Source organism: Neovison vison, chromosome 11 (genome assembly GCF_020171115.1).
Source record: "Neovison vison isolate M4711 chromosome 11, ASM_NN_V1, whole genome shotgun sequence".
NCBI lineage: Eukaryota > Metazoa > Chordata > Mammalia > Carnivora > Mustelidae > Neogale > Neogale vison.
The window spans coordinates 28,854,094-28,881,253 of record NC_058101.1 but is presented as its reverse complement, the minus strand read 5'-3'; the positions used below and the strand labels follow the sequence as shown (position 1 = coordinate 28,881,253).

At 37.0% G+C, this 27,160-nt stretch overlaps 1 protein-coding gene across 1 annotated transcript in view; it reads left to right on the top strand.

The window, feature by feature from the left end:
* GABRB1 (gamma-aminobutyric acid type A receptor subunit beta1) overlaps positions 1 to 27,160 on the top strand; it is a 388,940-nt gene that overhangs the window by 268,685 nt on the left and 93,095 nt on the right. Inside the window, exon 5 of the mRNA XM_044226182.1 lies at positions 11,866 to 11,948. Within this exon, the coding sequence (XP_044082117.1) occupies positions 11,866 to 11,948 (83 nt within the window). The remainder of the gene's footprint in view (positions 1 to 11,865; positions 11,949 to 27,160) is intronic.

The window sequence follows — 27,160 nt, the reverse complement described above, 5'->3', positions numbered from 1 at the left end:
TTCTTTCATTTGAACTGCTGTCAGTAGTCCACAGCCTATCCACTAGAGCTGTGTATCCCTTTTGCTTTGCTGGACAATTGGGCTGTTTACCTGGTTTTGCTATTATAAGGAATCCTTGATAAACACTTTATTTTCATCTCCTTGTGTATAAGTGAGTATGCATCTTAAAGGAGAATGGCTGGGCCATACATACATAATAAAATGAATAGAAAAGAAACCTTATTTTATTTTGTAGCTCCATTTTGGGAATCTATGCTTATAAAAGCACAGGGACAAAAGATAGTATTTTATTTCACTATTTTATTTATTATATTTTATTATTGCAGTATCTGGAATGCATTTTCAATAACAGAAATATATAAAATCCTCTTCTTATTTTTGTCTTTCAGAATACACAATAACCTCTCAAATAGTTAACTTTTTTTTCAAGTTTTTACTTAAATTCTGGTTAGTTGACAGTGTAATACTAGTTTCAGGAGTAGAATTTAGTGATTCAGTATTTATATACAATACATCATCACAACAAGTGCACTGCTTAATCTCATCACCTGTTTAATTTATCCCTCCATGGTAACCATCACTGTGGTCTCTATAGTTTAGAGTCTATTTCTTGGTTTGCCTCCTTTTTTCTTCTCTCTCCCTATTTTTCTTGGACATGGTTGCATCTACAGAGTATTATATATTTTAAAAAGGAAAAGAATGATGGCCCAAGCCCTGCTTTCCTACTGAGATAGGGAGCTGAAAACTTTGCATGATGTATACTCCTGTCTTAACTTATATGCCCTTTGGGTTTTACTTTGTTTTATATTTTTCTCAGCATGAAGCCATTGTCCTAAGACATTATAGTATATTAATGCTGTATCACTGCTGAACCTTATTTTACTTCATCAGGAATGATCAGGATTACTCAGATTACCTTTCAGTAAATGTGTGAGCTCTTTGTTTTGGGAGAGACCATAATATGGCAAAGCAACAGAGCAAATTTGCAAATAAGTCAAAAAATTAATTGTCAACTGATGAATGGATAAAGAAGTGAGATATACATATGTATGTATATATATTTATTATGCATGGTGTATATATATAGTGTGTACACACACACACACATACACACACACACAATGGAATATTACTCGGCCATCAAAAAGAATGAGATCTTGCCACATGCAGTGTGAATGGAGCTAGAGTGTATTATGTTAAGCGAAATAAGTCAGTCAGAGAAAGACAAATGCCATATGATTTCACTTGTGAAATTTAAGAAATGAAACAGACGAACATAGGAGAAGGGAGAAAAAAAGAGGAAAGCAAACCATAGAGACTCTTAACAATAGAGACAAACTCCGGGTTGCTGGAGGTGAGGAGGATGGGGAGATGTGCTAAACTGGTGATGGGTTTTAAGAGGAGGGCCCTTGTTATGATCAGCACAGGATATTATATGTAAGTGAGGAATCACTAAATTCTACTCCAGAAGCCAATATTACCCTATATGTTAACGAACTAGAATTTACATAAAAACTGGAAACAAACAAAAAAATCAATATTTTCAGTTCACATATACCAAGAAAAAAAGTAATAATTGTGAAAGATCCACAACTTTGTTTTACCTCCTAATTCTATCTGACTCCTTGTTTAGCTAATTTGCACTTATTGTGCAAATGGTCATAGCCTTCCATTTGAGGTAAACATCTGACTTGACTTCGACTTCAATTTTTAAGTCCTCTCTCATTGTTTAAGTGTGAGTTATTATTTTAGTTCTTCACAGTGCATCACAGAAATTCCTGATGATCAATATAATGAGAATAAAAATGCTTTGATTTGGAAGAGGTAGCCATATTTTTTTCAACCCCTTAACACAGATCTCAGCTAATCATTATTAGGAAATATTATGCATAATAGAAATGTAAAGGATGGTCTTATACTCCACTGCTATATGAAAATAGTGATATATTTGGGAAAAATAGTCTGTCTTAAACTCAGCCAGATATCTAAGGTAAAAGATGACTAAAGTTGGCACAGGATGCTTGACAAGGGTCTATTAATTACTCTTGCCCTATTATTACGTTTTTTTTTTGCTCCCCTGCCCCAGGACTCTCTAATTTATGAACAGCTTTTCATATTCACAAAGTGGTTCATGAATCACCCTGGCCCGACAGAAATGAATAAAAATGAGCCCATTTACACAACATTTGGTATGTAGCTAATTACCTGAAAACAACTGCTTGGGATTGCACTGAGAAGGGTGCCATTAACATTCAGCAGTGAAAGTACAAAACAGAGGGAGAAAAGAAAGCAGAAACCTGGAATCAAAAAACGAAAAGTAAAAATATAAGAGTAGCCATGAGAATGCTATTTATTTAGCATGGATTTTTTTAAAGCATAACTAAAGAGTAACTAATGATGTCATCCAAGAGGAATGGCTCAATATCACAAGTCATCTGTATAACAAGATCTTGAATATTCATTCAAAGCATGTTCATGAAGACTATTGCTAACTTGTGAAAATTCCTACCTTCAAGGTTAACCAAAAAACAGCAAAGTAAATTGTTCAATACAGTCTAATTTTACTTTGCTAAACAATATACGTAGAAGAAAGGAAATTAATGAGATTGCAGTAATAAGATTATGTGTCTTTTGTATTCTCTTATCTGTAATTTTCTGTGTTCCCAGATGTTTTATAATGACCATGCATTAATCTTACAATGTATTTGTATTGTATTTGAATCAGTAATCTTACATTTATTTATTTATTTATTTATTTATTTTAGAAGCACATAATAATAGCTAGGGTGAATTGTGTGACTACTACGTACCAATCATTGAACTTATGTGTGCATATAATAGCACTCTTTTCTTTCTCTGTTCCACACTGCATCTACCTCCATAACACCTCTCTTCTTAGAGCATCACCAACCCAGGCTAAGGCAACTTTTGTCCAAATTGCCAGCAATGAATTAAGTGTAGGATTGAACTCTATTCCTCCTGAGTGATTTTCATGCTTTCTTGGCATCTTAGAATCTTATCTTATGTTGATAAGATAAACATTTCTCTGATGTAAGATACTTGCATCTCTAGAAAAATGGCAAAAATGGCTTACCCAATTGAGAAGTAAGCCTACCATATGTGGCTATTTTGTGAAATCAGTAGACAGTGGTTTTATCTTCTATCTTCTGAGACCTGATGGTATTAAAAACAACCAACTCCCAAAATTATGACAGCATGAAAGTGAGTTGAATATCTTTCACCATTGTAGCCTTGATGCTTACAGGATTGCCTGATTCCTGGTGCAACCTCTATCATTTGTATACTCATTATTGATTGGGTAAAGTATGTTCTGAACAACTGATGAGTCATTACTGATAATGAACATTGCATATATATATATGGTAAGGTCAACTCTTAATTTTTTAAAATGTATTTTACTATCTATAGGAGAAATAACTCCTACAATGAACCAACAGCTCTCTGCTTAGATTTATCTGGCCTGAATATAGTAACTGGGAGAAAATAAATTTCAGATCTTGAGTCTAGCCTATCTGAATGTGAATCCCAATGTTACACTTACAGCTTATGTAAATGTAACCCCATTAGGTGTACGTCTCTTTATCTTTGAAAATAGCATTAAAAATGACATCAACATAATAAAGCAGTTGTAAATAATAAGTTAAATAATGCATATGTGGTCGTCAGAGTAATGGCCCTCCAAAGAAGTCCATGTCCTAATTCTTAGGACCAGTGAAAATGATCACTTACCAGTCAATAGGACTTAACAGGTGTGATTAAGAGTTTGAGATGAGATTATCCTGGATTATCTGGATGTATATAGTGTAATTGATCACAAGGGCTCTTATAAAAGGAAGGCAGTGGAGACAGAGAGTGAGGGGATATGAAGACAGAAGCGGAGATTGGAATGATGGTCTTTGAACATGGAGGAAGGGGCCATGAGCCAAGGAAAGCAAGCAGCCTCTAGAAGCCAAAAAAGGCAAGAAAATAAATTCTCCCTAGAGAATCTAGAAGGAACACAGCCCTGTTAAAACCTTGATTTTAGGGGCACCTGGGTGGCTCAGTGGGTTGAGCCTCTGCCTTTGGCTCAGGTCATGATCTCAGGGTACTGGGATCAAGCCCCGCATCAGGCTCTCTGCTCAGCAGGGGGCCTGCTTCCCTCTCTCTCTCTCTGCCTGCCTCTCTGTGTACTTGTGATCTCTGTCTGTCAAAAAAATAAATAAAATCTTAAAAAAAAAAACTTGATTTTAGGATTTCTCCCCTCCATAAATGTAAGAGAATAAATCTGTGTTTTTTAAGCCACTAAATTTTTGGTAACTTTTTACAACAGCAATAGGAAACTAATATAATCTGCATGATGCTTAGCATAGTGTCCATCATATAAGATTCCTGCACAGTATTTGCTATTATCAATCTGTCCTTTAAGATCTAGGTAAGAGTAGCTTAAATCCACAATCCATTATTTGTGGGAGTCCAGTGCCTTTCCAGGATTGCTGAGGTTTCCCAAAGGGCTTACATGATTTTACCACCTATGACTTAGAATCTTGGCTTTCACTGAATTGGTTTGATTTATAGAGTACTGTTCCATGAATGCTGTCAAGATACAGAATCCAGCCCTTACCAAGAATAAAAATAAAACATTTACAGAAGGCTTTACCCTGCATATGTGTATGTGTATGTCTTGGTATTAACTTAGGTGTAGAAAAAATTGATTATCATAGTAATTCAAAATTTTTAATTAAATATTAAATTTAACTTTTTAAAAATTTTGCTACTTCATCATTTTCTTTACCCATAATTAAATTACTCTTAAATCTCACGTAGTAGTTTATCTCCATTCATTTTTTTTTTTTTAGATTTTATTTACTTATTTTACAGAGAGACAGCTAGAGAGGAAACACAAGCAGGGGGATTGGGAGAGGGAGATGCAGGCTTCCCGCTGGTAGCATGATACAGGGCTCTCTCCCAGGAACTTGGGATCATGACCTTAACCAAAGGCAGACGCTTAACAACTGAGCCTCTCTCCTTTCATTTCCTTATCTTTCATGTCTCACAGCCTCAGACTCTCACCTTCAAATACCAAGGTATTTTCATAAACATAGTAGCCTTCCTAAAATAAAACTTGGTGCCAAATATGAAAATAATACATTTTCTTTTCACCATTCAGTAAGAGTTAGCTAAGGAAGAAGATCTGTGTACTCACTGGTTAGGACTCAGGCTAACCCACCCATCTTCCCTCATCAGTTTCTCTGGGTGTTATGCCTGACACGGATTAAGGATGCAGCTCAGAGACCAAAAAGGCCATTTTTCAAACCACCATTCCTAAGTGATACTGATATCTACCTTATCACTGCTACTTCCATCAATCTCACCAATTGTAGAGGGTGTAATTTTGATTCAGCACTGAGGTTCTTTTTCCTCTCTCCTTCCTCATATTTTTTCATATAGATTCTATTAAATAGTATAATTTTGCTCTACAGGGAGCTTGCCACTATAGAGTTGAAGATTCTAGGAAATTCTCAGTAACATGGCCTAATTTGTTCATTAATTTGAGTTTACATTTTTACTTGCAGAAGTGCCCTCTCCATATGTATATTTATGTACTTGTAGGTGTGGGGAAGACTGGGTTTTAATCTGTTTGTAGGCCAAGATTTCCTGGATTATATTTTTCCAGCAATGAGAGTTATACTACCCTTAGACATCAAATATACATGATTTGCAATTACAGTGACCTTAAGGTCAGTGGTCATGCAACATACACCTTAATAAATGAATACTACAGCAACATAATTCCCGTTCAGTCCAAAGTATCATGGGACCATAGTTTCTAACTAACAGCCTATTAATAGTGTTCTGACCTAACCTTCAAAATGTCAATAAATTGGATTATAATGTAAGCCATTTGAAAGGTCTACTTTGAAAGAAGACAGATGAATGTTATGCTTTCATGAATCTGTGTCTCTGGGAAGTCTGTGTTCAGAAAAACAGTCAGTTAATGCCTTTACCTTTAGCTGGTTCTACTCTATTGTACTTTCACTTGCTATCAACCAATAATAATGTTTTCACACACTCAGAATGAATGACTTGGGTTTGAAAGTTAAAAACAAAATTCAAAAATCACTTCAGTCTTGAAGCTCTCAACGCATTCAGTATTGTGATTTTTGGCACATTAGATTTCGTAGAAGATTTAGGATTTCAGGCTGCTTCAGCCACACTGTGAGTACATTCCCATATGGATGTTTTAATCAATTGTGGAGGTGACTAACCATTATTGAGCAACCACATTTGGCAAAGTGAGCAAATGGAAACATCAGAGCAGTCATTCTTAGAGGTATTCATTGTTGCTTCTCACTCAGAAGACAGAAGAGCTGCTACCCAGAGACATCTCTCTTTTTACTGATGATCCTAAAAATTCTTGCTCAGTAATTTTTTTCTCACAAAGAGCTCAGGACACTCTACGCACTTAGCCATAAGTATTTCAAAATCTAGAAATGCCAAACCCTTAAATTAGCAGAGACCAATACTCAGTTGCATGCATTTCTACAGCCCATAACGTAAACTTATGAATTCCTTTGGGTGTAGGGGTCCCTGCCTGAGCTTCAATGATTCCTTCTTTCCTGAGATAAGAGATTCTTTGTGAGTCCCTGGTGACAACATTTGTATAAACGCAACTTTCTTTCCAGCTCTTACTAAACAATTTTGGAAGAGTTGACACCTAATCCAAGTTGAACCAATGAAATCCTCTGGAGAATTTGAAATTTGGACCAGATATATCCTAAGAAGGAAGTTATTTCACTAAAGTCAAGTTCTTAAGAGAAAGTCAGACACTTTTCACAGCTCAAGTTCCTAGAGCTGTCGTGATTCTTTCCCTTTTTGAGTTGTGATTACTTAACTTTCCTTGGTTTCAAAATGAAACTTGAAAGAAGTTGCTGTGGCTGATATCGAAGAGGTTACTGCCTATGTTCTCCTCTAGGATTCTGATGGATTCCTGCCTCACGTTGAGGTCTTTTATCCATTTTGAGTTTATCTTTGTGTATGGTGTAAGAGAATGGTCAAGTTTCATTCTTCTACATATAGCTGTCCAATTTTCCCAGCACCATTTATTAAGAGACTGTCTTTTTTCCACTGTATATTTTTTCCTGCTTTGTCGAAAGTTATTTGACCATAGAGTTGAGGGTCCATATCGGGGCTTTCTACTCTGTTCCACTGGTCTATGTGTCTGTTTTTATGCCAGTACCATGCGTCTTGGTGAGCACAGCTTTGTAGTAAAGCTTGAAATCAGGTAACGTGATGTCCCCAGTTTTTTCTTTTTCAACATTTCCTTAGCAATTCAGTGTCTCTTCTGATTCCATACAAATTTTAGGATTATTTGTTCCAGCTCTTTGAGAAATACCAGTGGAATTTTGATCGGAATGGCATTAAAAGTATTGATTGCTCTAGGCAGTATAGACATTTTAACAATGCTTATTCTTCCGATCCAAGAGCATGGAATGGTCTTCCATCTTTTTGTGTCTTCTTCAATTTCTTTCATGAGTGTTCTGTAGTTCCTTGAGTAAAGAACTTGAGGCCGAAGGAAACTGGTCCAAGTGATACTAGCTGAAAAATCATCAGATTGTGAGCAAGCCTCTGGTGTGATGAAAATTATACAACAAGGTGATTATCAATTAGATATTAAATCTATTGATTGCTAAATGGATTGATCATAACAAACAGCAACAGAAAATTCAGTTATGCTTTACAAAAGGTTTTTTTTTTTTAATCACTCACAACTCTAGTACATATACCCATGAAACATTTGTTGTTCATTTATATACAATGCTTTTTTGGTTTTTCAAATTGCTTTGTAAAAATTTCAGAGCTTCACAACTTGTGAATCAGTGGTTCAACAAAAGATTTCAATGCATGTCCTTATTCTGATATGATGTGGCTCACGCACTTGAGGACACATGTCTGGAAATGAGGTCAATTAAATGTGATAGACTGACCAAATGATGCTCTCAAGTATTCCTAAAGAACTCCCATAGTTCCATAAATATTTGATTTTAATTTGATTTTTAAATATTATAATTTTAAACTATAATAAGAAGCATGCACGCTGTAATGCATTCTATGCTACATTTTAATGCATTCAAGACCCATCATAGTATTAACTTTTGCTACCAGATTAACTTATGCAGAGCATAAAGCAACAAGTAAAGCTTCCCTTTAATCCATAACTAAACACCTACTAGAGTCCAACCATCTACAGATGTATCTGAACCTTCACAAAGGAGTGATTGAGTATAGAGGAGGTTCCTTTATCACCTGGGGGTCCCCCCTACCAATTCAAGGAAGCCCGTGGCCAGTCAAGTAAGATTTTAGAAGCAAATGTTTCCTTCTTTATGAGAATAGTTTGATACTATACGAATAAAACTCAACACAAAAATAACTGGTGCTGGGAGAGATTTAAGACCATAATTCTCATTGTACTCCCTGCCTTCAAATTTCTGTGCCCATTAAAATAGAGGTCAACATTTGAATTTATAAGATAATTTTATATTTACAAAACATGGTTTCATTTCATTTGTATTTTATATATTGAGGTTCTCTGGAAGATTTCCTTTTACTAAAATTGTCCTCAGAGGAAAAATATTTGAAAACCACCATGGTAGCAGGGTTACTCAACCTTGGCACCACTGACACTTTGGAATAGGTAATTCATTATTGTTGGGTGCTATCCTGAGCACTGTGTTTTAGCAGCAGCTCTGACCTCTACCCACTGGATGCCAGTAGCAATCCTCTGTCCCCAGTCTGATGGTCAAATATATGTCTCCAGATATTGCCAAATGTCCCTGTAGGGGAAAATAATCCCTGGTTGAGAATTACTGGCTAAGTCATGGGATCATAGGGCTGGCCACACTATTAATTTCTAGGGAAGGATCATATCCTCCTGAATTTTTAATTCATAAGCAGCTATTAAACAAAGAATATAGTAGATATAGTAGAGAGGTGATTTTTAAAGCATTTTAAAGATTCATTGTGTCATCTTATTGAGGGTGTTTGAGATACTATGCAGGCCATACAAATAATGTTGTGGAATTGTATTTTCTGGCAGCAAAAGATATTCATGATATATTATTAAGTGAAAAAATTAATTCATGTGATAATGGGAGTGGGGAGGAATAAGGCATCTAGTAAAATACTTTTATGGGCTAAATTCTGGAATACAACTAGTCTTCATATTTTTTATAAAGTACTTTGAAGAAATTTTTTTCCCATTTATTTATTTTCAGAAAAACAGTATTCATTATTTTTTCACCACACCCAGTGCTCCATGCAAGCCGTGCCCTCTATAATACCCACCACCTGGTATCCCAACCTCCCACCCCCCACTGCCACTTCAAACCCCTCAGATTGTTTTTCAGAGTCCATAGTCTCTCATGGTTCATCTCCCCTTCCAATTTACCCAAAAGCACATACCCTCCCCAATGTCCATAACCCTACCCCCCTTCTCCCAACCCCCCTCCCCCGAGCAACCCACAGTTTGTTTCGTGAGATTAAGAGTCACTTATGGTTTGTCTCCCTCCCTATCCCATCTTGTTTCATGGATTCTTCTCCTACCCACTTAAGCCCCCATGTTGCATTCACCACTTCCTCATATCAGGGAGATCATATGATAGTTGTCTTTCTAGAGCGTATCATGCTTAGCGAAATAAGTCAAGCGGAGAAAGGAAGAAATTTTTAATTGAGTTTTAGAATTCCTTCTGCTCTTATATAATCCTCCAATAAATCTGATAAAATTGAACAACATCCTATCTAAGACAGACTTCAAAGGAAACATGCAAATGTTCACCTTGGTCAGCTTTCATTTTTTAAAAAAGATTTATTCATTTATTTGAGAGAGAGTACAAGTTGGGGGAAGGTCCGAAGGAGAGGGAGAAACAGAACCTACATCAGGCCTCCCACTGAGCATGGAGCCCCACACGGGGTGATCGGGTGATCTCAGGATCCTGAGTTCATGACATGAGCCTAAATCAAGAGTCGGCTGCTCAATGGACTGAGTCATCCAGGCGCCTCTAAACTTTCTTTCTTTTGGTAAGGAAAGCCAAAGAGAAATTGGAAACAGCTAGTGTATTTCTCAATAATGTTTTTAAGAAGGTATCACTTAGGTTAGCACAAATGACCGAAATAATAACTTGTCTTAGCAGCCACAAAAATCATAGGTTTGAGAAATACTTTGTTGAATAAATACACTGTTGATGGGGGAGTGTAAATTGGCATAACCTCTGTGAAGGGTGATGTAGCATAATTTTAAGTGTACGTACCATTTTTTCTAAAAATTCCCTTCCTAGAAACAGCCAACAGATATAATCAGAGATAGTAGAATATATCAATATATTCAGAGCGTCTTCATCTGTAAAAGTAAAAAAATAGGAAATGATGTAAATGCCCACTGAAGTGTGATTGGAAAAATAAATTATTATCATTATTATTATTATTATTATTCCATACAGCTGAACCTGCTGTAGTAAATTTTTTTAATATTTTATTTATTTATTTGACAGAGACAGATCACAAGTAGGCAGAGAGGCAGGCAGAGAGAGAGAGGAGGAAGCAGGCTCCCTGCTGAGCAGAGAGCCCGATGCGGGACTCGATCCCAGGACCCTGAGATCATGACCTGAGCCGAAGGCAGCGGCTTAACCCACTGAGCCACCCAGGCACCCTGTAGTAAATTTTTTTAAGACAGCTTATTATTTGCTGACATAGAACCAAATCCAAGCAAGGTTCAGAACAGGGAACATGGTAGTTTGCTATCTAAGACGTTTCCTCTTAAGAAGACGTATGTGTCTTCTTTTGCACACAGAGTATTTATGGAAAATGTCCAATGTTGTAGTTCTTGGGGATTAAGGTAGAAAGGAAACACAACTAAATTTGAATCTCTTGAATTCTTTAAATTATGATTACACATTACTTTTGGAGAAGGATCATGTAATTTTTTTTTAAAAAGTACTTTGTCAATTCCAAAGTGATACTAAATATTTGCAAGCACGGACTAACCACAGGAATTTAAGTTACTCTCAGACTCCACATTCTAAGAGACTTGTACAGGCAAGAGAAAATGGACAGGTAACGGAAACCCTAGTAGGATATCTAGAGTCAAGGTCCTGGGATTTGCATAAACAAATAAGCTGAGTGGAGAGCAGAAGCTGGTAAATATGGTATGAACACCAATCCTAGGGTAGTGTTTCCTTACTGGTTATATGATACCTGCTGAGTATAGGTAGATGAAGGTTCTCAGAGTTCTCAATTTGTCAGATTTTTTCAAAAATCTGACAAATCTCTCTAAAATTGGGGAATGTGAGGTCCCAAATGTCATGGAGGGTGGATTTTACTATTCATGTCATTTTTGTTGTTTTATTACTATGTTATAGCAGGAGAGGGAGATAGGTTTTGATGCATAGTGTTGATCTCCTCCTACTCATAAGGCCAGACTTGCTGTAGATATTGTCACAGACATTGCTAGATGCTAGTAAGTATAAGAAGGGCCATGGAATAATAACAGCTATAACATGACCATCATTTGTGGAGCACTGACTAAGTAAGGCTAGCAGCTTTGAACACATTATCTCTTTTACTCCTCAAAGCCATCCTTTGCAGTAGGTGTTTTGATTGATGAGGGGACCTAGGCTTATGGAGATCAATAAGCTAGAGCCAGCTCACAACTAGTGGGCAGCAAAAAAAGACTTGAACTTAATCTGCTCACCTTCACAAAGTTTCATCACAAGATTTTGATGTCAGCTGGTGCACATGATTTGGAGCTGGGAAGCCTGGCAATGAAAGTTATCATCCTTATGAAGCTATCTTTTCTCCCTTTTATCCTGACAGGATCACAACCACAGCTGCATGTATGATGGACCTACGAAGATATCCTCTGGATGAACAGAACTGCACTCTGGAGATTGAAAGTTGTGAGTTCTTTGGACAGGGGAATGAGAAAGAGGGATGCTTGCTTGACCCAATTAAATTCAACCTTGCACTGAATAATTGGTGCTGGGATACTTTTAGCTACACTCCCCTGCCAACTTTTCAAGAGATTCACAGTCTAATGACGTCTTCTCTCACATTGGTGGCTCAAGGGTCATTTCAATGCAGTTGTATTTTTGAACCATTAGAGAAAGTCTACTTATTTTAGCTGGACAATTTATGAACTCATGCTTTTCTCCTTAGAGTAGAGTTTCCCTCAAGGACTTCTAATATCCAAGCTGCATTAATAAGAGAGGAAAAACATTTTAATATGAAAAGACCTTGTGAGATTGTTTTTGGTTCTATAGTCTGTGCACCTGAATGACTGTAAATTGTTATCTTTTACAAAAACACTGTTAGAGTCTTGGGCACATTTGTCTTTCTTCACGGGAAGAACAGGATGATAAATGGCATTCATGAGGCTTGTGCTTTGGGCCAAAGAGTTGATGTTTTTTGAGTCTAGTGACTGATTTTTGTTTGTCTTCTTGGGTTGTTTTTCACTGACTTCTTTCTTAACAATTAGAATATTTTAGTCACTAATATTTATTTTTATTGACTTTCACTGTTTCTCAGCTCAACATACAAGCAGTTGAGCCTATTTATTGTGATTATCAGACCTAGGCAATTTCCTGGTTTTGGGGGTCACAGAAGGGTGACAGTAGGTAATTCAGAGCTATAACATGGCTTAATGTAATGTGAGAAATAGATATTTATTTAGTAATCCAAAATAGTTCTAGACCTAAACAGCAAAATGGCAAAGGAAAATTCCAGGTGATCCTATAGTATTATTAAAGAATAAATAACAAATGTATTCACCAGTGTCTGATTATTAAACAATTACATTAATTTTCTAGTTTTATTATATATAGGCTTAGAAATAAATAAAGATTTTTATGTAGAAAGAGCTGTATATTTAGACATGCACATTGATCTACTCCCACTAAACCTGGAGTGAACAAGATCATTCATGAGCTACTTTTTAACTAATATTCTAATTTTAAAATACATGGTATAAGTAAGTTGGTTGAAAGATGCTAATATAAGAAAGTATTGTTGGTGACTTTTGGTTTAAATGCTGATGACAACCAAATTCCAACCACAGAAATGGAATACGAACCCAGCAATTTATTAATGGCTAGTGACATATAATAAAACTAGGCTGAACCTGAACTGTTAGAACTGATATAGAAAGAGAAGGATGAATTCATTACTCATTCATACAGGTTAGCTTTTACACTTGACCCCTCTTCCATTGGTTCTGCTAATTGTTACCTTTGCTTCTGTGCTGGTCAGCATTAGGATTTGACTACCTCTTGAAATTCCAAGATTTTCTGGTTTACACCATTCATTTAAAGATGTAATCAAATTTTTTTAAGAAGTAATCGATTTTAACTTGAATTGTTTCTGTATTGCAGATTGCAAGTCCTAAAATTAGCAGCATTTTCTCACAAAATATACATTTTATTTTATGAAGCCTATCAAGTTTTCCTGTTATCATAGTTTTATATTATTTTCTTTAAGCAGGGGATTTTCTTTGTTCAGATTTCAAAAGCAGTTGACTTTTAGGTCCATTTATCATATCACATAATGACCAAAAAAAACCTGTAAATGAAGCAGAAATTAAACATAACTTTTGTGGGGCAGGGATGGGGGAAGCCCAAGCAACCTGATAGTCCAATGTTGTCATAAAAATGATGTAAGGCAAAAGGGAAAGGGAATGACCTGAGCTTATCATAATCATTGAGAGAATTCAGTAAGAGGCAATCAGTTGTCCAGATAGATCGATGTGGCATAGTAACTAGGACCCTAAAATCAGCTAATATGTAGGAATGCAGGCAGATGCTGACCGTCATCAAAGTAATCCAATAGCAGTTCACAAAAATCTTGTCCCTAAAAATATTTACCTAAAATAGAACAAAAACTCAGGCTGGAGAACTGGTGCAGTATAGAGTCTATGCCGGCAGGAACCTGGGAGAAGGGGTAAGAAAATGGAACTGTCTTCTACTTGCCAAACAAAAGCTAGATCTTAGTATAATACCTCTGTAACAGAAGTATTCATAACAACATTTGAAAGAGTATGTATCTGAGCCTCAGAGAATTAAATAACTTGCCCAGGACCACAGATCAAGGATATTGATAAAGTGGGGATTCAAACCCAGATGATATACTTTCCATCACAGAACCCTGCAATCAATAAGCGAGCATGGCAACAGAACACAAATGATTAGAAGTGGAACACAAATTGGAACCACTCTCTCAGCAAGGTTTAGGATGCTGAATCAACCAAAGACTGGTCTATATTTCCTAAAATTATCCCTGATAAAGGTTAGACTAGATCTCAGAAGCTGAAGCAGAATTTTGCCTTTAGATCAAAGGTCAGATGATTGCAATTGTGGAGAGAGGGTAGTCTGTGGATGCAGGAAACCAAGTAGTCCTTGATTCTGTTGATGTTAACCTAAAAAAAAAATTCAAAGGCCACAAAGGACAGCATTGCTTAGCTTAATATTTTACTTAAAATGTATCCCTTTTTATTTAACCACTTTAAAGAGATTTTAAAGCTTAAGAGTAATAACTTCAAGTAAGTGAGTAACATATGGCAATAATACGGAGTTTGAATGAGCTTTGCTTGGTTTTGCCTGTGTACATAATCGATATGTTGCTAAGCACCAATAAAACTGAATCTGTCAGTTATCTATTTTTTAACTCTTCTTGAAGAGAACTGTGTTGCGTTGTTTGCTGGAATAGCTCTCCCTGAACTGACAGTTTATGAAGACTATAACTGAGCTTTAAAGTGATTACAAATGAGAAGCTCTAGTATTAGTTGGGAGATAAGAATGATAAAGCAGACATCTGCCAATGTAAGATTGCAGCAATCACACTTTGTGACCAACAGAGCGGAAACTTTTCCTACCTTACAAAATTTACTGGCTTATGTTCTCTTCCATTACCATCCCAAGGATACGGAAATGTTTTTCTTGGTTATGTCCTTCAAGACAAATTAAAGAGGTTTTGCTTTACTTTAATGTGATCTAGTCAAGTAAAATTGGAAAGGCCATAAAGGCTTGTAAAATTGAAAATTTACTTGAACTTGGAGCCCATTAATGGTTTCTTGGCCCTGGGATGCTATAAAATGAGTTAATGGCACATAGAAAATGCAATCAAGGAATTTAGTATTAAGACGATTTAGAATTTGAAATCAATAAAGCTATCATGTGAAAGCTTGATAGGCACAAGCTTCCTGGAGGTATAGAAAGGACTTGCAGTATGGGGCACCTGGGTGGCTCAGTTGGTTAAGCAGCTGCCTTCGGCTCAGGTCATGATCCCAGCGTCCTGGGATCGAGTCCCACATTGGGCTCCTTGCTTGGCAGGGAGCCTGCTTCTCCCTCTGCCTCTGCCTGCCTCTCTGTCTGCCTGTGCTCGCTCTCTCTCCCTCTCTCTCTGACAAAAAAATAATTAAAATCTTTAAAAAAAAAAAAAGAAAGGGCTTGCAGTAATAGTTGTGAAGGATACAAGTGCCTTTTCCCATTCCCTGCAATAATAAATGAGGAAAATCTCAGGACATCGTGTTATCTCTCATTATAACCCAAAAACGTAGAAGCCATTTCAGGCCTGAAATCTCCTAGTGGATCTCATCTGTCTTCTAGACTTCCTTGAATCTTCACTACGCTGAGTTAGCCCCCTGTATTTCAAAGGAAGAGGTACTTCTATTCCCTGTATAGACTGACCTGACCCCTGTGTTCAGGATTCCAACTCTGCCTCCTCTAGGAATTAATATTCTCAAGTTCACACACACTACTACCCTTGCTCTTCCAGACCTTGAGCCTCATCCTGTCCGCTACCTCTCTTCACAGCCTGAAAACTCTTCTCATCATAAACGCCTCTGCCCTATGCCCCCATCTCTCCTTAAGCTTTTTCTTTTTTTTTTCCAATTTATTTATTTTCAGAAAAACAGTATTCATTATTTTTTCACCACACCCAGTGCTCCATGCAAGCTGTGCCCTCTATAATACCCACCATCTGGTACCCCAACCTCCCACCCCCCTGCCACTTCAAACCCCTCAGATTGTTTTTCAGAGTCCATAGTCTCTCATGGTTCACCTCCCCTTCCAATTTACCCAAAAGCACATACCCTCCCCAATGTCCATAACCCTACCCCCCTTCTCCCAATCCCCCTCCCCCCAGCAACCCACAGTTTGTTTCGTGAGATTAAGAGTCACTTATGGTTTGTCTCCCTCCCTATCCCATCTTGTTTCATGGATTCTTCTCCTACCCACTTAAGCCCCCATGTTGCATCATTACTTCCTCATATCAGGGAGCTTAAGCTTTTTCTAATCTCTCTGCTTTCTTTATCTTCAAACTGCTTTAAAGATTGGTCTATGTCTTGTCTGCTGTCTAACTTCTTCTTAACCCACTGTAACCTGGAACCTGCCTATCCATCTCTCACCCCCACTGAGAGTGTTCTCAGTAGGGTCACAAAGGGCCTCTCTTTATGTACCTTCTTTATTCTAATAATCTCCAAATTTATAACTCTAGCTCCAATATCTTCCAAGCCCCAAACTGATACATAGCACTCTTTTTAGCCTATCTATCTTGATATTTCAAAGACATTTTAAATTTAATTTGCTCAAAACTTAATTTTCAATTTTTCTCTCCCAAATGAGTTTCCTTTCTAGTCTCTTAATCGCACTATCCAACCAGCATCCTGGGATTAGTGTCTAACATCTCCCTCACACTCCTCCCATCCAATCTATTGTCAAGTACTATCCATTCTACTTGCAACATATGTATCAAACCCTTCCACCACTCTTCCAGCCTTACTGCCACCGAACCACCATTACTTCTTACCTGAATCATTGTGGCCATCTTTTTATTGATCTTCTTGCTTTCACTCCTGACTCTCTCCAAATATTCTTTACCCAGCAGCTGGCGTGATCTTTGCAAGATGTAAATTGAATCATATTACTTCTATGCTTTAAAAATCTTCAAAGATTTCCCATTGCACCAAGAAAACTCTGCATACTTCTTAAAATAACATTTAAGCTTCTGTGTGCCCTGCCCTCCTTTGATATCCGCACTCTCATCTATAGCCATCTTTCCCTTACTTACTACACTAAACGCCCAACACCATAGATTTTTTGTTTCTTGCAGACTAAGCTTTCTCCTGTCTCATTATTTTCACCATCTTGTTGCTTCTGGCTGAAATGCTTTTCGCCATTATGGTGATTTCCTCTTATCCAAATAGTTTCCACCTATGATAGCACCTCCTATAAGAGGCTTTCCTGAGAATCCAAACTAAAGTAGGAACCCATATTCTCCTTAAAAATTCTGTTAGTCTCCCAAATAGCACTTAGTAGTGTTTGTTTCTGTGTTTATTGTTTTTTTTTTCCCTTTCTGTGGATTATAAACTCCATGAAGGGAAGAAGTTTTGTTCACCACACAATAATGAAAACCTAGTCTCATACCTGACAGTAAGTACCTGTGGGTTTTGTTTGCTAAATTTTTTGGCTCCAAACTTTTCTAGTCTTCTGCATTTTAGAAGATAAGTCTAATTCTAATTTCTTCAGGTAAAATTTAAGGCAGGGATTCTTTTTTATGTGCAATGAAATATTCTTTCATTTGTACAGTTTTATGTTCATTCCTTAAAACTAACTCAAAAATTTAGAATTGCAAATGTGTCAACCAAGATCCAGTTAGGGAAAAAGAATATTTTAATTACTTGAAGAATTTTGACAGGCTGGTAAATATGATGAATTACTATCAATGGTGGGGCGGGGTGGAGGGGGCCTTCACTTGAGTCATTAACTATCCAAATCCCTCCTACCTAAACCACAATCAGTTTATCAAAAAAAAAAAAAAAATAAGGAACATTTAATTATAACTGGTCATTTTTATGCTTGTTTCTTTTTAAAAAATGATTTGGAAATTTTTAACTTAGACTTTGTGTTAACATATTCGATTTTGTGAACCATCTACTCGATCTCTTAGTTTCAGAATATTGTCATTGTATTGATTTAAATGTCTAGATAGTAACACCATGTATACAGAATGTCAAGCCATAGTCATGTTGGATTATTTCCAAAATAAAACGGTTTCCTCGTCCAAACTATAGCAAGTGATAAGAAAAATGTGTCTACCTAATAAAGCAGCCCAACTTAGCTATGGAAAATACCCTGAGAAAATGTGATGTTTGCAGAAGTGAAATGCTAAGCTTTATTTAATACCTTGAAATAAAATCAAAATAAGTATAGCATCCAGACATGTGATAGGAGCAGTTCTACGAAAGTCTGTGCTGGTAAAGCCACATGTGAAGAAGTGTGTCCAGTTCTTAATGCCATATTAAGATAATTTCCTTCAGAGGACAAGACCAAGATATCTGGAATGAAAATTTTAGGGAGGCATAACAGCCATTACCAAATGTTTTAAATGCTATCATATAGAAGAGAAACCTTATGTTTGGTGTTGCCCAGAGTATTAGTTGGGATATTCTAGAGAAATGTAATGAATGATACATAAATGAGGATAGATAGATAGATGATAAACAGAGAAATTTATTATAAGAAGTGGGCTCACACAATTATGAAAGCGGATAAGTCCAAGATCTGTAGTAAGAGTCAGCAAACTGAAGAGTTTGATGGTGTGGTTCTAGGTGGAAGGCCAGCAGGCTTGAGATCTAAGAAGAACCATGTTTCAATTTGAGCCTGAAAACAGGAAAAAACCTGATTGTCCCCAGTCAAAGATAGTGATGCAGAAGGAACTCTTTCCTACTCTGAAGATGGTCAATCTTTTTGTTTTATTAGGGCCTTCAGCTGATTGGGTGAGGCCTGGTCACATTAGGGAGTACAGACTACTTACTCAGTTTACTGATTAAAATGCTATTCTCATCTATAAACACCCCCACAGGAACATGAAGAATCATGTTTGACCAACCATCTGGGCACCCCAGTCAAGATGACAGAACTCACAACCAGAGTGCTTGATTTGAACCCATTTAATTCAATTCAACTAACATTTCTTAAGTGGTGACCATATGTGGTTCTGTGTGCAAAGTAAATCCCGACAATACAGTAGCAACCAAGCACACAGGTGGGCAGAAGTTACAGGAGGGCATATGTAGAATGTAAGAGAAATATTTGCAGTGAACAAAGGTGACCATTCATGAAATATGTCCTTGCTAAAGAAAGACATCCCATCCCACAGAGAATTTTCAATTAATTAGAAATGACCACCTACCAGTATTAATGTAAAAGAGATTCCCCTTTGAGAGGCCAGTTAATTATAAAACCTTAAAGATGTTTTTAAGCCCTAAAATCTAGGACTCTGAGGATTTATTTAATTTAGTTACATCACCAACAAATTACTTTATGTGCTTGCCTAAAATACTGGTTCTAAAGTGATTGTGATTTATAAAGGATATTAGAATATAGGAAAAAATGTTATGAATACATGAACATACACTCACAAGAAAAATATGAAATATAGGATAATTACAAGCAAAGCCTTTGAATCATTCTTACTTTATTGCTGCTTGCCAAATCATTAATTCTGATCTGAAATAATTTAAAAATAGCATCTACAACATGCTGCACACTGTCTATTCATGGATGCTAAACACCAAAAATAACAGAAGTAAATTGAACTTCATGAATGATTCATGGCTTCCCTTGCTTTATGTCCCCATTGTCAAGGAAATTAGCAGCATTGGATATCTCCTTAGATAAATTTGATTTTGCCATATTCAGTAGACTACTTAATGAAAATGAATATTTCACATTTATGTTCATGGAAATGTTAATGAATTTTAGTGCCTGTAGCTTTTTTGATGAGCAGAGGGGTGGGTGTAGGGAAGAAGGGAATACTTTCTGAATTAATTTATTCCTTTTTCTAGGCTGCTTCTTTGAAACTGTGAAAAAGCACTCTTTGTGAAAAGTCTCTGATCCTTTAAAGTTATAAAATAAAAGCCAGTGGAGGAATGGAGTCCTTTCATGAAAATTAGCTTTACAATAACTTGACTATAAAGTTAGCCTTTTGGCTGTTCACTTCAATCCTGTAGGCAATTTATTATCCATATATGGGTAAGTGGCCCTGTAGATTGATGACAAGATCTCTGATTTACCAATTCAGATTTCTAGAAAGTTCTTCTCTCTTTACTGCTCTGATGGATAACCATTCTACTACTAGCTTCCTCAGAGGAAGTCAAAATAAAGCTTATCATTTTGCCTAAATGTTTTAGGTATTAACCAAGTACTTATAGACACATTTTATAATGGAACATCAATCTTCTAGACCTAGACATCCTTGCTAAATTGAGAGCTTTGGTTCACTTTAGATCCAAACTGAATAATAATGATAGCTAATATTTATTGATTATACATTATGGGCCATGCACTTCACAAGATTTCCTATTGAATATTCACCAAAACCCTATTGTTCTATACCACTTTATAGAGGAAAAAATCAAAGTGCCATGGTGGTAATTTGCCTCAAGTCACAAAATGATAATGGTCCAAATGAGATTTGAACTTAAGCAATCTGACTTGAAAGTCTAAGATTTAGCCCTTATATTACAGCCTCTTAAGAAAAGTCTTCTCTCGAGCTTCCCCACCGTGTGTGAGTAGGGTGGTTTTGAGGTATGCTATATCTGAACACAAAGTAGAGCAGGTTTTAATTGGTCCTTCTCTATATGGAATCTGTCTCATTTAATCTTCTACATGGGCATTTATTTTCTGACATTCTTGTCAACTAAACTAAATATTGATCTAATTTAAAGAACAACTATCATTTCACTAGATCATCTCTATAATTGCAACAGATGACCCAATGGCCAGAAATCCTTTCTCTTCTAAATGGCTACAGATACTAGTTCCCAAACCCTTTTCATATGGTATTGGGCTGACTGACTATAGTGGGGCTGTAGTTTCAAAGTCTGTTCTGTACTCAGCATATAGATGCATGAATATCTGCAGGCTTGGAAATGGACATATCTCGTGGGAGGTCTTGACTTGTATTGTTCCCTGAACTACATCCATATATGAACTGTAATAATATGTATAATTTATTTTTCGTATAACTTGATTTATTCTTATTTTTAAGATCAAAGATTTTTAAGGGAAGCTTTCAAAATATTGATACCATGGGGTGTGTGGGTGGCTCAGTCAGTTAAGCATCTGACTCTTGATCTTGGCTCAGGTCTTGATCTTAGGGTTGTGAGTTCAGGCCCCATGTTGGGCTCCACACTTGGCATGGAAACTACTTAGAAAAGCATTGTAAAATGTTGATACCATGACGCCAGCCTGGACAATACCATCAAAATTTGTGGAAGCTGGGCCCTTGCACAACCATTTTTTAGCTCCCTAGTGATTTCAATATGCAGTCGAGTTTGACAGGCACTGCATTAAGGCTATAATGCTTTGAATTTTTGCTCCTCTTTTTCTAATAGACCCAGTTCTCTAAATGGGAAACTAAATGGAAACAGAACTGAGAGAAGAAAGTACAGCAAAGAACAGAAAATAGCATGATTTTTCAAAGAAAGAAATCATTGAAATGATCAAAGGAGAAAATTTAAGCTATTCTTTTTTTTAATCCCCTCTGGCAAAAGTTTCCTTTTATTTTTTTTTTTCCTTTGAAAGTGCATGCCTTGAAATAAATAGGTAGACCAATGGACCCTGCATTTCACTGGAATTAAGTGCTTCAACCAGACCTTGAAAGCCATGTAGTAATAAGTTAAGTTGTTACAAGACACATCTATTCTAAAAACCCAATACATATACCATGCATTAATATGAATGCAGTCGATGACACATGAATTGGTATGATGATGTTGTGGGGAATGGAGTTATCTACTTGGGAGAGAGTGGTGTGCTCACCGGCTACTTTAGTAAAATTTGCTTTCATGTTTAACATGAAAAGAAAAGAAAAAAGCTAGTTAAAATTTATATTTGAATGAATGCACAGCAATAGGGCTTTCACAGGAATAGCTTATCAAACCAAAATCAAGTATACTTTGTTTCAGCCACAAAAAAATAATACAGTGATTTCTGTATTCATCTTCATCTCCCTGCACCCTGACTGCAATCATCTGATTGTGGAAAAGAGCAGATTTGTCACAGAACTCCCACGAGGTGATCGCATTGATTTCAAATACATTGTATTGTACTTTAACTGATAGCTCTGCAATGCCAGCAAAGAAAATCCCACTGACTAGAGCCCAAGGGTTTCTGTTCTTACCTTAGAAACTAGCAAGTGGAGACCCTTTACCTGTATGATATGCTCCCTGCCCCGGCTTATCAAACCTTCACGTCCTCATGGGGATCTTGTTATAAAATGCATTCTGGGGGCGTTTGGGTGGCTCATGGGTTAAGCCTCTGCCTTCAGCTCAGGTCATGATCTCAGAGTTCTGGGATCAAGCTCCACATCTGGCTCTCTGCTCAGCTCAGCAGGGAGCCTGCTTCCCTCTCTCTGCCTACCTCTCTGCCTACTTGGGATCTCTGTCTGTCAAATAAATAAATAAAATCTTTTTTTAAAAAATGCATTCTAGTTTAATGAGCTTGTGCTGGGACCTGAGAGTCTACATTCCTCCTGTGCTACCTGGGGACACCTATGCTGTTGGTCCATGGACCACAGTGAGTAGTAAGAATCTGAAGTAAAAAAGGAAAAACAAAAAACAAACAAACAAAAAAAAAACCCCTGTCTCACCAGTCTGCCTCAATCTACATTCCCAGGCTGTTTGTTTCCTACTGAGATTTAAATAATTAGCTAATAGCCCTGTCACACTGGCTGTTCAGCACATGATTCAAGTGAGTTTTGAGTTTTAAATTAACCAAAGCAGAAAAGTTATTTTCAGGTGACCTGAATAACTTCCAAACACTAAAACCCAAACAGCTTGGACTTTGTAAAGTACCTGGGGAATGTAATATTTGTGGCCTACCTTTTCATGTGTGGAAGACTCCCAGATATAGTATGTCATTAGTACTCTTAAACCCACCTTAAAAATAATACATGGGCAGGGGTGCCTGGATGGCTGAGTGGGTTAAGCCTCTGCCTTTGGCTCAGGTCATGATCCCAGGGTCCTGGGATTGATCCCTGCATCAGGTTCTCTGCTCAGCAGGGAGCCTGCTTCCCCCTCTCTCTCTGCCTCCCTCTCTGCCTACTTGTGATCTCTCTCTGTCAAATAAGTAGATAAAATCTTAAAAAAAAAAATAGATGGGCAAATATTTTGTATACAGAAAAGATTTAATCTCAATAATGGAGAAAATAATGAAGAATATTCTAATGATTTACCTGACTGTCCACTGACTAAATGATTTTAGTGGAAGGAGCAACATTTACACCTCAGCTACCTGGGACTTAATGAGTCATTCTGAAGAGTCCAAGTCTGCCAAACTTTAATTTAATATTTTGATGTGAATCTTTCTCAACAGAGAATTCTAAAAATTACTTATTCTTTTTTCATGATTCAGAGATACAGTCATAGCTGTATTTCTCATGAGGTGCAGAAGCTCTAGCTTCCCAGGAAGCAAAGGCAGGTATAAGGGGTTCACACTCTGATCGTCATGGTGTCTCTATGCGCTACTTTTTTGTGAGTGACTTCCTGGGTGGAGGGATGAAAGCCCCTTTCTACATAATTCATGTGTCAACTTTTTGAAAATGTGTACTCAGTCAAGTAAGCATATTTTTACAACTCAAGACAAGGCGTTTTCTTGGCCGAGTTCTCATTTAATGTAACCTAGTCTCCTCTTTGGGGATCAGTAATAATTCTAACAAGAGTCATTAGTTTTAAGGTCTCAGCCATTGTCCAGATCCTCAGTGACTACTTCCTCATCACCTTCCTCCCTCCTGACTGCTATGGTGGTGGGTTCTCAAGTCACCTGTATTCATTCAGTATCCAATTACTGAGTTATAAGGGTTTTCTACCTGTAATGTCCCACTGTTGATGTCATTATTTTATCTCTTCATCTTTGAATTTAAACATGCTATTTATGCCAGAATTCTACCTTATTATTTTGAGAAAAGATATTTTACATAGCTGTCATCTGATCTTATTGGAAATATTAGGAAATTCTCCAAGAAATAAAAAGTAATACCCTCCCTGTTATCCTTCTGATTCTTCACATCAAGCCTTTAAGCTAGTACATAATCAAAGGTCCAGCCTGACATTGTTAAATTTTCATAGTTTCCTAACCAATAGTTACAGTTATAATAAAACTAAACTTTCTTCCTAGGTTGCATGAAGTTTAAAAAAGAGAAGTATCCTTCTGCTACTGTGATACCAGGTCATAGTTATTTTTCTTGAAGTTTTACTTTGAAGAGAATTTCATGCATAATCATTACTGAAATTTTCTAAGTTCTGTTCCATTTAGGACTGAATGATAATAACAATAATAATTGCATGATGATGATAACAATAATAATAGGACTGTAAGTGCTACCATATAAGTAACAAAAGCTAAAACCGAAGCATGCTGAGAGAGGTCTCAGATACTATGTTTACTTGCCAAAACGTAGATCATTAAAAAAGCAAACCACCTGGGTCAAGACAGGCTCACCTGTGCCCAGGTCAGCTGTATATGGAATATATATAGATGTATGAATGAATGCAGAGGGTTTATACATAACAAAGATGACATAGGACACCAGCTCCGAGTCTTGTACATCAGTCCAACAGAATTCATAGGGGAAGCCTCTTATTTGTGGTAAGTTCTTTTTTAGACAGGTCTACACTTGTAAGTAAGGTAAGATGGAGGAAATTATCATTACGAAGAGATCAAAAATTGAAAGTCTGATATATAGAAAAATAATCGATGTGTGTATTGGATTCACAGAGGATTAAACCAGGAACATATAGGTGAAAAAAAGCTAAACATACAGAGAAAGGAAAAGAATTAACCTCGGATGGGCAGATAACAATAAGATCATATGAAATTCAAAGTTAGAAGTTTTTAGAAAGGAGGAGCAAAAGTCACTTAATGAAACTCCCAGGCCCAACCCCGGAGGTGTAGAAGGAAAAACAGCCAGTACTTTGAGAGGGCTATTAGGTAAGCTGTGTTTGCAAGGGAAAGCAAGGTTTTGGTGGAAGCAAGTGCTGAGGACCAGGACACTGAGGATAGAGGAGATTCTGCTTATGCTAGACTGTGGTCCACTGGGCACTGGAGGAGGATTTTGGGAACCATGGAGAGTTAGAAGATAAAAACAGAATAAAGAGAGTATAAATCTTTATGGGAGCTCATTAAGACACAACTAAAGTGCCTGGTACAGTGCTTAACATACTTTATTCAGTATGCAGTGGTCACAACTATGACCAATGTACAGGGCAATCCAATGTTTGCTCCCTCAGAATCCTGAACACTTCCAACTTCCATATCCACTGTGAAGGCTTCTTTCCCTCAAGTTTGTCATACCTGTCATCACTCTGATTGTTGCCACTGTTGCTGGAATGTAGCCATCACTCTCTCCTCTTCATTTCTAACCATTTTCTCCCATCTCTCTTGGCTTTTACCTAAAAAGCTGATCTTTCTGTACATCACCAACCAATCAAAGCCCTCTTCTCCTCTGCTCTTGAGCTGACTGATAACAGAATGCCAGGAGCAACTACTTGTCTCACTCTTCTTGGGTCTATTTCTGAGTTCCCAGAGGTTTCGGATTCTTTTATAATATACAAGTGATTATCGTGCGCATCTCATTCCCAACACTGTCAGTACTTCTAGGATGACAGGATGACTATATTATAGTCCCCCAAAGGCTACATTCCTAAGGTAGCATCTGTACAGATCCACAAATGCCATTCTCAAGAACTTTAGATTATCAAAAACTAGACCATGACCAACAACAAGAGAAACATTCTGTTGATATTTTAACATAGCGCAAAGTCCAGTGTATTTTTATTTATTTATTTATTTATTTATTCACTTTGGTTAGGATCACAGACCAGTGACTCAATTCCTTTTAGATTCACTTGGGACCACTTGAAAAGACTCTGTGGGAACATCATTCTCCCTATCTTTGCCAGATTAAATACAGCTACTGGTTGCAGCCTATTTCCATGCATCTCACTGCCAAGCAGACTACTTTTTAGCATTTTTTCTGTGTTCTATGAAGCACCATGCAAATGATTACTCAGCCTCCTTAAAAGACAAGAAAGTGATGTGACAAGAATTTGTCCCACATTTTCCCTCCCTAATTCTCAGGAAGGAAAGCTCCATTTCTTGCATTTGAACTACTGTGGCCCATGCACAATGATAGATGAAGCCTCCATTTCATTAAGGAAGGAAAATGGACGGCCCACCCACTGATACATTTTTGAAAAGTATCGCTGTGGGCTTAAGAGTCTAGTCTCTACCAGGAGTTTGGAGAATCAATCAGAACATTAAAAAAAAATCTTGGTTAATAATTCAGACACTCATAACCTTATTCACTCACCCACATACTGTCTGTAGTCCTTATCAGATATCAAGAACCGTTCTATACAAAACAAAACCTCTAACCAGATATACCTTACATCTATTATTGGGAAACAGGAAGTAATCAAAAGAGTCACTGATATGAAATACAATGCAGGAGTATGATATGCTATGACAGAAGTATTAAAGAAAAACTGGGTCGAGGGATGGAGAGAGTGTGTGTGTGAGAGAGAGAGAATGAGAGAGAGAGAGAGAGAGAACAGATGCACATATGTATGTAACACTGTTTTGAATCAGAAAGCTATGAAATACCAGTAACTTGAACGCTACTCAAGGAAGGACAAAACAGCATATGTCCGCATTTCATAGCAATGCTTCATAGGCATTGAACACAATGCCTTCAGTGTCACCAAGACACTCAACAATCTTGAACTGTTAGCTCTGGTCTTTTTCCCTGCTCCCTGTCTTGCCTCAGTTCAATGAGTAAAAAAGCTTATTCTTTAAGTAAATGGCATGTGTGAAATCCTAACCATGTTTATTCAATAACTTCAGGATAGTGGAATTAAAAGTTACTTCAGTGGCTTTGAGACACTTGTTTAATTGTCCCTGCCCAATTACCTCAAGATAGATCATGGTCACAACAGTGACCTTATGAGAGCAATCTTAAACCTCCATCCAGGGTGGTCTGAACCATGGCTCAAGCAGTTGGAGAACTATCCACATTGGAGCAATAGATTTTCCCATTGTTGTCCACAGAGCTTCAG